This window comes from Polyodon spathula, chromosome 4 (genome assembly GCF_017654505.1).
Source record: "Polyodon spathula isolate WHYD16114869_AA chromosome 4, ASM1765450v1, whole genome shotgun sequence".
In the NCBI taxonomy this organism is placed as follows: domain Eukaryota; kingdom Metazoa; phylum Chordata; class Actinopteri; order Acipenseriformes; family Polyodontidae; genus Polyodon; species Polyodon spathula.
In genome coordinates, this window is record NC_054537.1 from 52,807,679 (window position 1) to 52,820,516 (window position 12,838).

Below are 12,838 nucleotides of genomic sequence, written 5' to 3' on the forward strand. Positions count from 1 at the left end.
TGTACATTAAAAGTGAAAGGTTTAGAGTTGTGATTTAGTTAAGGAGTTAAGTATAGCACATGTACAATTTAATGTCAATATGGTTTAACCATGAATTGTTCCAATTTGTGAATTTTCAAATAACAAAATAATGCGGGAGTAGTTTTATATGGTCCCCAACAGACAGCTGAATTAAATGTGGTGTAAAAATCTCTATCTTGATCCATCTCTGTATTATTCTATAGCACAAAACTAGTGTGTTGGAGCTGCCTAAAAACAACAAAAAAATATGGTAACTAGAAATATACTATGAAGGCAAACAGCCACATTGACTAGAGTGAATATCCACTTAGGGACTTTCACATTGATTAATAAATGTGATTCACAATCAGATGGAAAATTGTTTACATGGGTTTACCAGATGGTCCCTATTTTATCAGAGTTTCATTTAAAAGGTGTGCCTACAGAATACATTTCACTTTACAGTACTTCGGATGTTACAATTTCATTAACAATCTGTAATTACCTCCAAGTTCTATCAATTCAAGTAATGATTCTCAATTTGTTTTCTAAATACAGTAATTGATTCTTAACATGCAATTTACTTATCAGCAGCAATCAATCCAATCTAATAGTTACACTAACATATTACTTAAATATTTCATAAGGTAATATTGATCTGTCTTTTAGACTGAAGAATTAAAAGTATTGTCTTTATGTAATGAAGACAAATGGGATAGATTTTTCAGCCCCCTGCTATTTACCTTGTTTTGATATTATGATTACCAATACTTTAAATCCACTCCCTACCTTATCAGCTTCATTAAGATTAAGATTAGTTATTCTTGTATTGAGATCAGGATATGCAAACATTTCCAGTACAATGATTTGGATAGATCTAGGAACCTTTGCAGTTGGTCCCATGGTCCGATTGCTGCTAGACCATTGGAGTGAGGTTACTACAAATGAAATGATTAGGTACCAGGAAGCAGCAGCAACTTTTCTTCTTTAGGGCTGTCTACATTATTTGCATGTTCTAAACTGGATTAAAATGCAAGCAAAGAATTAAAGGATGTTTTCAATCATTTACTGTAGCTAGCAAACTTCTAACAGATTTGGCTACACATGGTTTATCATGCTACAAAAACCATGAAGGTTGTGGGAGTACAATACAATTCTACCTTGGTAATATACATATTATGACTTTCCAGTTAAAGACAATCATCGATAATACTGTTCAGTTAATCACTGGGACAGTGAAAAGTCAATGTGAAGCTCAACCTCCAGCTGAAAACTGAACACAGCTAAACCGCCAGTACAGCAACGTTGCGCTACCTACTAACTGGTGCTACAGCTAACGCCATGCTTAATCTGTGGCTGGTGTAGAGCAGTGGTACTCAACTCTGGCCCTTGAGATCTAATTCAGTCCATTTTTACTCAAAGCAGGTTCTAATGTAAGTAATTGAAGCTGCCAAAAGGCAATTAACTAATTTAGCACCTGGTTAGAATAAAGACCAATCTGGATCTCAAGGGCCAGAGTTGAGTACCACTGGTGTAGAGTATCCGATTAAAGGTCCACCTTGCTTACTCTGACAGGGTTTGGATGATGTAGATTGCTACCTAGCACTGTGACATTACCTTGTATGAAATGGCTGGTCCACCATGGGGGTATACAGACAAGTGCTATCCTATAGTTACACTGAAGAAACAAATTCGCAAATGTTTGAACTAGGAGTCTTTTAGTACGTACCCTGCTGAAACAGCTGTTGTGTTGCTTTTGTGAAAAACCTTAGAAATGTCCTGGTTGTCACGGTAATCATGCACTTCCCCATATGGCTGGGGTAGGGTCTGAATTTGCCAGATGTGAGTCAGTCTTGGAGCTGGAATATCAACATTATCTTGCTGAACAAATATTGGGCCTTGACAGGGATAATGCTGGTCATCATGACTCATGTACACTTACTGCCTACGCAATTGGGATTCACTTATTCACAGCAGGGCCCAAGGCCGTAAGCTCCTGTTGGTATTGCCTACATGCATTCTCTTATATGTACTGATAAATACGTTCTTGTATTGTATCATATGCATCAACATTTTATTCTAATGGGCCAATTAACATGGCAGATAAAGGAGCGCTACAGTGTTACTGAACTTGTAGTCTGTGGTCAAAGCTTACCCAACACCCCCCAGGGGAATGAAGGAAATGCAAAAATCCAAATGTTTTACATACATTTTTATTGACGAACATACATTACAGATCTCTCTCAAACAAGACATTAAACAGCGCTTCCCCACTGAGAACTAATTGGATTTTTAATGTTAATTATAAATAGGGCTTCTGATTTAGTACTTTCTTACACATTCTAAATGGTTTTACATTCTTTAGACCCTATTTAAAATTAATAATTGAACATTAAAAAAAATACCTTAAATAAACCTGGTGAATGATCATAGAATGCATCATGTTCTGCAGTATAGCCACAACCGATAGATGGTCTTTTAATGAAAAACAGCAATATAATGCTATCCGTTTATCCAATAAATTACTTAACTTAGTAAAAGATACATTGAATGAACATTATGTAAAGTAAATTTCATATTCTAAAATATGTTTCATATTTACATTTAATATAGTTTATCTAAAATTGCAATACTTGGTGTGGCGGTACTTTAACATCATATTGGTAAGTAGAACATACAGTCGTTTCTGCATTATTGTAAGAATTTTGTAATGGGTTATTAACCTGGTAAATGATGATAAGCAACCATAACTTTTACTGCTGCAAAAGACAGCACATCAGTAAGTGACAGAACACTTAAAGATGATTTAGTGAACTCCAGTAATTACCTGTTATTTGTACAGAATGCTTCATGACCGAGTTGGCATACTGTGTAATAGCTGCATTTTTTTCTTCATTATTCATCAACTACCTTCAAATTCCAGTGCTGTGACTAAAACAAACCATTTAGTCCACACTTGCCTTTATAATCAGCAAATTCTTTGTTAACCCAGTAAGAAAACAATGCAGCTTTACTTGTGCTAGGGCCTTTAAAAGCAGTGTCCCGATCTTAATTGCTCTGTCTTGTTATCTGTTATGTATCGTGAGAATGGCCTCCTCAAAGATGATGCAGAAGTAAGACTATCCCCACAGAGGCTAAGGAGGCATAATATTGTGCATCTATAAGCGGGCACACACAGGGGCAGAAAGACCCCTATTCCAAAATTCAAACTAAAATACTGCAGAGGAAACCAGCATTTAGACCCAGTTGATTTTTAGATCATTTGCTAAACCTGAGATCCAGATCCTTCTGATTCAGGTGCATTAATTTATTTTACCAATTATATCTTACTTTACTTTTGTCAGTTTAATAATTAAATGAAATAAAAATGTATAACGGAATAGGACCTAGTTGGTTAGTGCTATTTCTAAATGGCTGTGAAAAGATTGATGGGAGAACTGTTGTGTTTCTAATTGGGGCAGGATCTGTCTGCCTTCCTCACTTGCGCTGCACTGTGGTGAAAGCAGGCATTTGAATAGGCTGGATGGGCTGGATGGGCTGGACAGGCTGAAAGGCTGCTGGTTTCTTCCGCACATCAGGAGACAGGGTTTTGACAGAGGGTAGTAGCTGATTTCTTTTTATTATCTGCAGAGCCAGCTGTGTGTTTCCTGCAGAACAACAAAAGATGGTTAGGGTATCCATTCACTTTCAGTTGTTCTACTTTTGAATTGCTGAGATCCTCATCTTATTGAATGATAATCATTGTATGAGAACTATAGTACAGCTGCTTTTTTTTCCCTCTCTCCGCAATACAAGATGTCAACCATCCTCCCAGCTTTGAGGAGCTGCCCACTACAAGGAAAAAGACGCACTGAAGCTACCGTGTTTAATAAATCACAGCTCCAACTGTGTGGTCCTTTTGTGCTGCTGCTAATAGTTCAATAAGGTATGTTAAGACACTCATTAAACCTGTGACCAAAGTTGTAGGCTTGTGTGTCTTCTTCACAGACTTGGTCTGTTAAAAAAGTACATTTTCTTCCTTTTATTTCCATGCAATTTCAACAGCTTTACACCATTTTGTTTGCATTAGTAAATTCCTGGGGTATACATTAATTATGTGTTAATAAATGTTTTGTGTTTTTAAAATACTACAGCTAAAATATAAGCAATCTAAAGTTTTAAAGGGAATTTCCCAACACAGTGATTTACCGTTCTGTAGTTCAAGGTAGACTGCCAGTAGAATCGCCTCGGGTGGAATCTCTTTTGTCTGAACCATCGAAGCAGCCTGTTCATAACACACATATAAAAAGGTCTGAATTAAACACGTTTCCCAAGGCTAAAGGTACATAAATGAAAAAAAAAACCACAAAAACCCACTATTCACGTTAATGCCTTTTTATTTAAAAACAGTCCTAAATAAAATAACTAATCAGGAATGATCTTGTATTCTTAGGTAACTGAATAATGCTAAACCAACTGACAATTCTCAGGCAGTACATGCACCCCAGAGAATACAGATAAGTCACTAAATATTATAGACAAGAAGTGATTGATAGAAAAGAACATCTTTATTCAAATAGATATAGTTCTCAGGCTTCTGTTTTAGATGACAAAGTTTAGTTATATAGGCTGATTATGCACAGCTTAAAAGCTTTAACATTTAGCATTGCCGGTCATACACGGAAAGTCAGCACACTTCTCTAGGAACAGCATGTCAAAATGACCTTTTATTTTTGAACAGCAATATCAAATGTAGTGGAAGTATATATACAAGTACACCCACCCCTCGCTATACTGTGGATTTGGATATATAGCAGTCCTGGAGTTGGCTCCCCATTTTTACTGTCTAACTGTGTATGCCTTAGCTGCAATATACATAACACTTTGTTTTATTTCGTACTGCAGATCACAAACAACAATATACAAAACAATCAAAAACAAAGCACTAATATCATACTGTTCTCATATACACATCTATTGCACAATAACACATAGCAAATTGAATATCAACTTGGTGAAGCGGTTTTTATTTTAGTTAATGAGGTGTTCATGTGTGGCAGCAATGCACTAGCAAAAGCCACAAGGCAGGTGATGTCAGCTACCTAGCACCACGCCTCCTATGTGGTTGTTGTGAATGGATTATTTCAGTGCAGCGGGTTTGTGCATTTGAGAAAGGAGAGGAAGACTCATGAAATTAATTGGAGATTGAAGTTGATGAGAAGAAATTACCCTCCACAGTACGAATTAAAATGGTGTGCTCCTTTTTATACGAAAAATTTGAAAAAGCGGATTGCGTAGAGGATTCATGCTGGACCCTAACACACCCGATTAAACGAGGGAGTGGCTGTAGAGCATTTATTTGTTAGCTTATTTGTTTTTCTATGGATTTCTCGCTATATCACGGCCCTTAATACATAGCGGATTTATACTGGACACCCGCGATATATCGAGTAGGTGGTGTATATGTTGTGTTTGGTTTTTTAATTTGTTATTTTGGTTCAATGATGCCTTTACTCTTTTTTCAACAAGTAGTGTTTCTACATTTACACTACAAAAAACAGTAACAGGATGTATTTAACACGAAATTCCATCACTGGGCCCAAATGTGAATTAATTTATTTCTACATGAATTTCAAGCCTTAAGTGATTTGTACCTTGGTTACATAGAAAGCAATGTGCTTTTTTTCTTTCTTTCAACATACTGTATTCTGAAATTTTAACTAGCTAACAGGAGCCACACACAATTTTGAAAAGTATAATATCTAAGAGTACAATGTTATGTCATCAATGTGTTCTGTGATTCACAGCTTAGCAGCACAAAATAGCTGTTCTTCAGACAAAAGCAGCCAAATATCTTGGATTACAAAATTACATAAGGTCATTTTCTAGAGTCCTTTCTAATGTTGGTATTTAAATAAGGTATTAAAATCTTTTATTCACCTGATGGAGACATTTTCGGGCTTTCTCGTATTCACTTCTCAGACAGTAGGCACTGCCAAGATTGAACAACATCATTGCTCGAGCTGCCATCACAGAGTTGGGGTAGCATAGTGGGGTCTGCTTTCCTGCTATAACATTACAGCACTACATGTTTAAATATAATATTCATTAAGAACAATGTTATACATTTGGTGTTTTGGGGTCCCATTGTTGGCATTTATCATTGGTATTCCCCATTATAAATTATGCCCAGGCTAATTACACAAAAAATGACCCAACACATTTAAAACCAATACTGAATACCACACAATAAAATGGATTATTATTTATACCTTTTACCCACCCCTTCAGGATCAAGACTGACACATTTATATGGCACACCCATAGCCTGTCTTCCAAAGTAAACTTGCTAAATAGAATACATCACAACCCAAGTCCTCCACATTTATAATAAAACCCACACATAGAGCCCACATGCAGGCCAATAAATGAGCTGAGTCACCCCTTCTAGGGGTCTATATTTAACAGAAAATCATGACCTGTGTATCTCAGTGATACTGGCCAGGACCCAGCACTCCAAATAATGAAAGAAAACCACTTACAGGACTCCATTGGCTCATTTTCCCCCTTGTCAGACCCTGTGTGGAGTAAATGACACAAGTTTATCAATTGTACAAATTAATGTCAAAGCTCTGTTTAACCAATATCTGTATTATCACTAAGGTTTGCTTGGTTTTGTATATTCCTGATCAGTATTTGCCATCCACAAAAATAAATGTATCTTTTTTTTCCACCTAAACTTTTTTTTTTTTAAACCTGAAACAAATATTCCAGTACGATAATATTACATATCTTAACCTTTGGGTGTTTTGCCTTTCCACACTTGGGTATTATGTATAATGTACAAATCTGATTGCTATACAGAAGCTTAAGTTACATTAAACCAATACAAATGCAGAACATATCTGAGTAAGATTCATATTGATTCAATTCTCAACAGTAATATAAATGTTTTGACACAAGTTTTAAACTGCCCTCCCTTTATGAAAATATGTGCAAACGCAAGAGAAATAACCATGTTTTCTTAAAGTAGTGCAGGTTTAAGATCACTTTGTTTAAAGCAAAATTATTTTACAAAAAATGTAGAATTGCTATACTGTGGTAGAGGTGCTGTGGAGGGAGGAGGTAAAAACAAGCTTTTAAGGCTGAATTGCTCTCTGAAAAGCTATACTCTTAGTTAAACAAAATATCTACATTTACACATGCTGCAAGTTAAGGGTTATGGCAGGAAAGATGCTTAAAGCATGACCGGTTTTAATCAAGCACATGCTCATTAACCTTGATCTTGCTCGTTTGAAGAGATCCCCAGGGAAACATCAGTGACATTCTCAGGGTTCAAGTGACTAATGGCATCAGAGATCCTGTCCAAAGAGATGAGAGCCTCGGCTGCATACAAGTGGCCCAGAAATCTATACCAACACAAACATAGGGCTGTACATTCCAACAGTTTACAAATCACAAATCACTGATGTGTGAAAAAACAGGGGTTTTTCTTATTTGTGCGAATCACAAAGATCAGCAAAGTATAGATAAGCAAAGATTCCTGTCCTTTTAAGATACAAGGGACATATGTGTCCCACAAATAAAAATGATGCGAACTTTCTTATTTTTGCAATGAGGTGCATGAAACAGGGATTCACTTACTGACAGGCTGGACCTGGTCATCTAAATTGTTAGTTTTCTTGTGATACTGGAGTCGCTCTCAAATATATTTTAAGAAGAAACTGTTTGAACAACTGCTCAATTCCTTGTGTACCTTAAGTGGTTAACAGCAAAGCCTGCATCATTCTGATGTTTAATTCTATTATTGTTTTAATTGCAGTTACACCAGTATTGTGCTATTGCTGGTTCAACTAATTATTAACAACCCCAACACATTCGTAACAAATTTATAGTTCAAAACCACGGTGAAATGTATAACTTAGTAACACCAGTTTTTTCTGTCAAATTTGGTCAATCTATTATTTTGTGTTTGAATATGCAAATAGCAACAGGCATCCGCAGTAAGAGTAGTTGCTATAATGAACCAGTAGAAATCCATCTCACAGCCCTTTTGCTCAAGATTTTAATTTGGTCAATACAACAGTGCATATACTTGTTTAATTTTCCCATTGCAAACTTCATCATACGTCTTCTCTTCATATGGAAAGTGTTTTCAATGATTTCCCTGATTTCAAACATTATGCTAGTTTCTTTTAGTAAGTGATTTTAGATTTTTTAATATTAATGGAGATTTTATGATTGACTGTTTAAAGTTATGCAAGTGAATAAAGACAAACTTCAATCAATGATAACTTTTTTTCGCAACATGCCTAAATTCCCTAAAACTTAACAAAACACTTTTCACTCCTATAAAAAAAATGGCAACTTTAGATATATATATATATATATATATATATATATATATATACTCCTCCTCCCTACAACGAGAGGGTGAATATGTAAAAACAAATAAATCCTTTCTCTGTCATTAAATGAGGTGTTGGGTGAAGCAGCATGCCATTAATCACTGCTGGATCTGGGTGGGGGTTTGTAGGAACAAAGACATATAGCAATTTTACACTAAAGGCAGGAAATATTATTAAAAAAAGGAAAACATACTTTAGTGATCCAGACAACTTGAGCTGCTGTAGAAGTTTCTCTGCATGATTCAAAGCCAGGAGGCTATCTCCAAGAGCCAGAGCTACATAAGCGCTGCAGGCCAGAATCGAGCACCTACAGGCAATATAGACAAGAGAAGTTAACATCCTGTTCTGTTCCAGAAGAACGTATATGAGTTACAGTAACAATACAGACATGGCTCTCCTTTTATCAGATGTTCGACTGCTCCATTCTCGTTCAGGGTGAAACACTTAAACAAGTGGCAGCCTGTTATAAACAGGGTGCTTATATTGCAATGGCAACTGTGTGTAAATACATTTGACTTTTTTTGCTTTTAGTGCACAGTATACATTTTAAAGAACATGCAAAGGAGGTGTTCACAATATCCATACAGTACTGTACTCAATGGTTTGTGTCAACTATTTACTATAGTATGGTTGGACAGGGGACGAGGACGACACCAGTGTGTGTGTATGATTTTGATTTCATTATAATTAGTAAAAGCAGGAAGAAAATACAACAGCTTTAATAATTTTTTTTTAATCTAAAAGAGATAAACAACTCTCTGCAGATGTAATTCAGCTTATGTTAATGCTAGAAACACAAAAAAAAACAAATTAAAGAAAAAAAGCACAAACATAAAAATCCATTTATTGTTCTAACTACTTGCTCTTAATGGAATTTACTCATAACCAAATACTTACATTTAACTGCTCTTAATCGTAATCTCTTAACGTAATTTACTGTCATTTTTTATTTTCTCTCATTTGAACTTGGTCTTGCTACTGATTTTATTGTATTCTATAACTGGTATAATCTGTAAAGTGATACTTTGTAACATGATACTTTTTAACAACTGTAAGTTGCCCTGGATAAAGGCATCTGCTAAGAAATAAATAACGGATTTTAAAATGAGGTAGAAAAACAGCACCTCAGCTTTGTTTACACCTCCCATTCTTGGAAACACAATAGGGCTTCAAATTCAAGAAATCTGAACCCAGCGCCCTGCCTCCTCCTGTCACAGAGCAGGATGTCAGGGCAAGGTCAAACCTTTATTTAAAGACTCCCAGAGTAAAGCGGGAGGCTGATGAAATTAGATTGTCAGCAGCACAAACCTTCTTCTAATCAGCTTCCACAGAATCTAGAGAAAACAGCAGCATGGTAAATGAGCTCCGCTTTACAAAGCTGGGCATTAGCACACCAGAAGTGTCTACAAAATGACTACCAACAGCTCTAGATCACCTCAAGCAACACATTTCTTTGGATTTTAATAAAAGGATACTAGTGAATCTTCACATTTTGCACAAAATAAAATAGTGTATCAAGTACAAATGTGACATCTGCAAGTTCTGTTTTCTATGCATGGGAAAGCAGTGCAGACTTAAAATACTGAGTTCCTGGTTGTCTGTTACAGTTCCCAAAGGACTGAAGTTAGAAACCACAGCAGGAAGGAGCAATTACACCATCTTACTAACTCACATTCAATTACACCATCTTACTAACTTTCATATACAATTACGGCTTTAACTTTTCAGTTTTTATTTAGTTGGGGGGGAGGGTCGCTTTTGATTATTATTTAGGAAAGTTGGTTATTTACAGTTATTAAAAATAAACACCACTCAAAACACATCAATGTTCAGTTTCTAGAACAAATTGCATGTATGTTTCACTAATACATACAGCTACTGCCAAAAGTTTTGCATCATCTAGAATTTTTGGATTGAGACATAAATAAATAAATAAATGGCTGCTCTGATTAACTGATTAATCAGACCCATTAACCAACTAAAGAGTTGATCGCAGATTAATTTTTTTTTGTTTAAAAAATCTGGTAGATTTTAGTTATTTTTTTGGCCCAACATCCCCTGTGGAGAAAGAATGTGTGCGAGAAGGCATTGTCCAGAATGCTCCTCAAATGTCTGCTGCCAGCTTGGAAAAATACATCTGCATTTGACAGTCAAAGCAGACTTTGTTCTTTGTAAAACTGTGTTGATGAAAAGTGCATTTTTATGACTAAGTTGGATGTACAGAGTTAATTTCAACAGAGCTGACTGTACACTGAAGCATTATTTTCCTCAATTCCTTCATTTGGCCTGGTAAGTTTTCAGGCGAGTAAATGCCTTTTACTAGTGTCACAAGCTGCGATTATAACATGTTGTTTTATTGATGTTAGTACGGTTAATTTTGCATTACTGCTCAAGTTTATGTACACCTATTTTTACTAGTTCATATTGTGGAACATGGATAGTAGAGTTGTGTTAACCGATCTTTACTGTTTCAAGGTCACTAAGTGCTTTTTTCTGTTTTGTTTTGTTTCTTTAAATGCCGAAAACTGGAAGCCCTCAATATAATGTGAAAAACAAAACAAAAAAAATAAAGGTTTTTCATAAGCAGCCATTAGTGTTGCATAAAAGACAAAATAAATAAATAAATTCTCAGTTCTTGTGCATATATTTTGCTACATTAAACTCTTCATGGATTGATGTTCTGTGAAAATGTGTTACATTTACTAAAATAAAAACGGATGAATCTACAGATTAATCTACTAATGCCCATAAATTAACTGATCAAAAATTTTAATTCAGCGACAGCCCTGATTCTCTCTCTCATATATATATACACACATACATACATACAGTGCCTATAGAAAGAGTACCCCCCTTTTTCAAAATGTTCACCTTTTGTTGCCTTAGCCTGGAATCAACAGAGCGCATCATCCAAAGAACCCCATCCCTACTGTGAAGCATGGTGGTGGCAGCATCATGTTATGGGGATGTTTCTCATCGGCAGGAACTGGGACACTTTTTTCCCTTTAACAGTGTGGAGAATTGTGTGTAGATACATGGAAAAAAATTCAGTTTTTGGCGCTCCATGCAGCTGCTGTCAGGGCAACATGAACTACAATATTTGAAGCAAGCTGTGGTGGTATGAGTTGGACTGTATTAACTGATGAATTTGACTGTATTAAATTTATGAATTTTCATTTTCAAATGTGCTTTTTTTTAAATAAATCAAAACGACCAAGTCGAGGTGGGCATGATTTTAGGGAATGGCTAGAGACACTTATCTGATTCTGCCAAGTCAACGCCAGTGTTGTTTTTAAAATGTCTAATAACGAAAATAAATCGATCTCAATAATAATTGACATTTGATTCCATTTACACTTTCGCCTTGTTGGATTGTTTACAAAGTATGTGTATGCTTTTATATTCAGTATTAAATAGTCAGTTGAAAATAAGCAATATATGTACATTCGTTACTTTACAGTAATTGGAGTGTGTGGGAATAGGGTTATTGCAATCTCTGTAGAAGGCCCGCTCACTGTATTCATTTTAAGTACTATTGCTGACACAAAGTTGTTGCTAATGTGGTAATAATAAAAGAAAAATAAACTTTTTCAGAAAGAGCTGTGGTAATTCATGCTGTGTGGATAGATCATAATATTCTGCTGTCATATGATTTATTTATTTGTTTACTGTCATCACAGCGAAGTTAAAATAGTAGAGAATACGAGCTAATTGATTTGTCTTTTCCGAAATGAGCCCGCCCTAAATATGTGGATGCTCCCCCTCAGCGTTCATGCCTGACGCCTTGTAGCATAATTTAAAAAACTTTTTTTGTTTGTTTTCTTTGTTTTTATTGAATGTTCATCACATAATAACAAATATCAAGGTTGTATTTACTTAGTGTGGATAAAATCGGCGTATTCACATTTAGAAAAATTGTTCCCTAAGATTACAGCAGACACAGCGCAGACAGCGAGGCTGAGCTGACCCTAGGAAATCAATATCAGCAGTGAGACAGAGAGTTTAGAGGACACACCAAACAGCCCAAGAGGTAAGAAAATGTTTCTTAATTTTATTAGACATTTGTTATCTTCGGGTTTTGTGCCGTATCTGACCATCCATTATTTATGCTGCTGCTAATAACACTGTGTAACAATTTTTTTTTTTTTTTTTTTTTCCTGGGTAATAAGTGTTATTTCCTAATTGCTTATGGCTCAAAAGTATAGAAAATGGCTATTATTCCCCACAAACTTTGCTTTTGTGACCAGGGCAGTGATATTTCGAAATATCACTATTTCCAAAGGGAAAACGGGCAAATGTGTGTCATTTCGTTCACATAAAGTCAGAAAAAAACAACATATGAATCCAAATTAACATGTATTTATACTAAAGTAATACAAAAATGACTACAAAAGATTTAGAAGTGAGTAATTTTTCGAGATTTACGATTATACTGTAAATACTTATTGCTT

General features: G+C 35.5%; 1 protein-coding gene across 2 annotated transcripts in view; it reads right to left on the reverse strand.

Moving 5' to 3' along the window:
- Window positions 1–2,197: 2,197 nt before the first annotated feature.
- Window positions 2,198–12,838, reverse strand: part of LOC121314627 (CCR4-NOT transcription complex subunit 10-like) — a 44,292-nt gene continuing 33,651 nt past the window's right edge. For both annotated transcript variants that reach the window (XM_041248078.1, XM_041248077.1), the window contains exons 14-19: window positions 8,581–8,694; window positions 7,258–7,388; window positions 6,522–6,557; window positions 5,920–6,047; window positions 4,189–4,264; window positions 2,198–3,647 (exon numbers count right to left, since the gene is read on the reverse strand). In XM_041248078.1, the coding sequence (XP_041104012.1) occupies window positions 3,478–3,647; window positions 4,189–4,264; window positions 5,920–6,047; window positions 6,522–6,557; window positions 7,258–7,388; window positions 8,581–8,694 (655 nt within the window). In that variant the 3' untranslated portion in view covers window positions 2,198–3,477. The remainder of the gene's footprint in view (window positions 3,648–4,188; window positions 4,265–5,919; window positions 6,048–6,521; window positions 6,558–7,257; window positions 7,389–8,580; window positions 8,695–12,838) is intronic.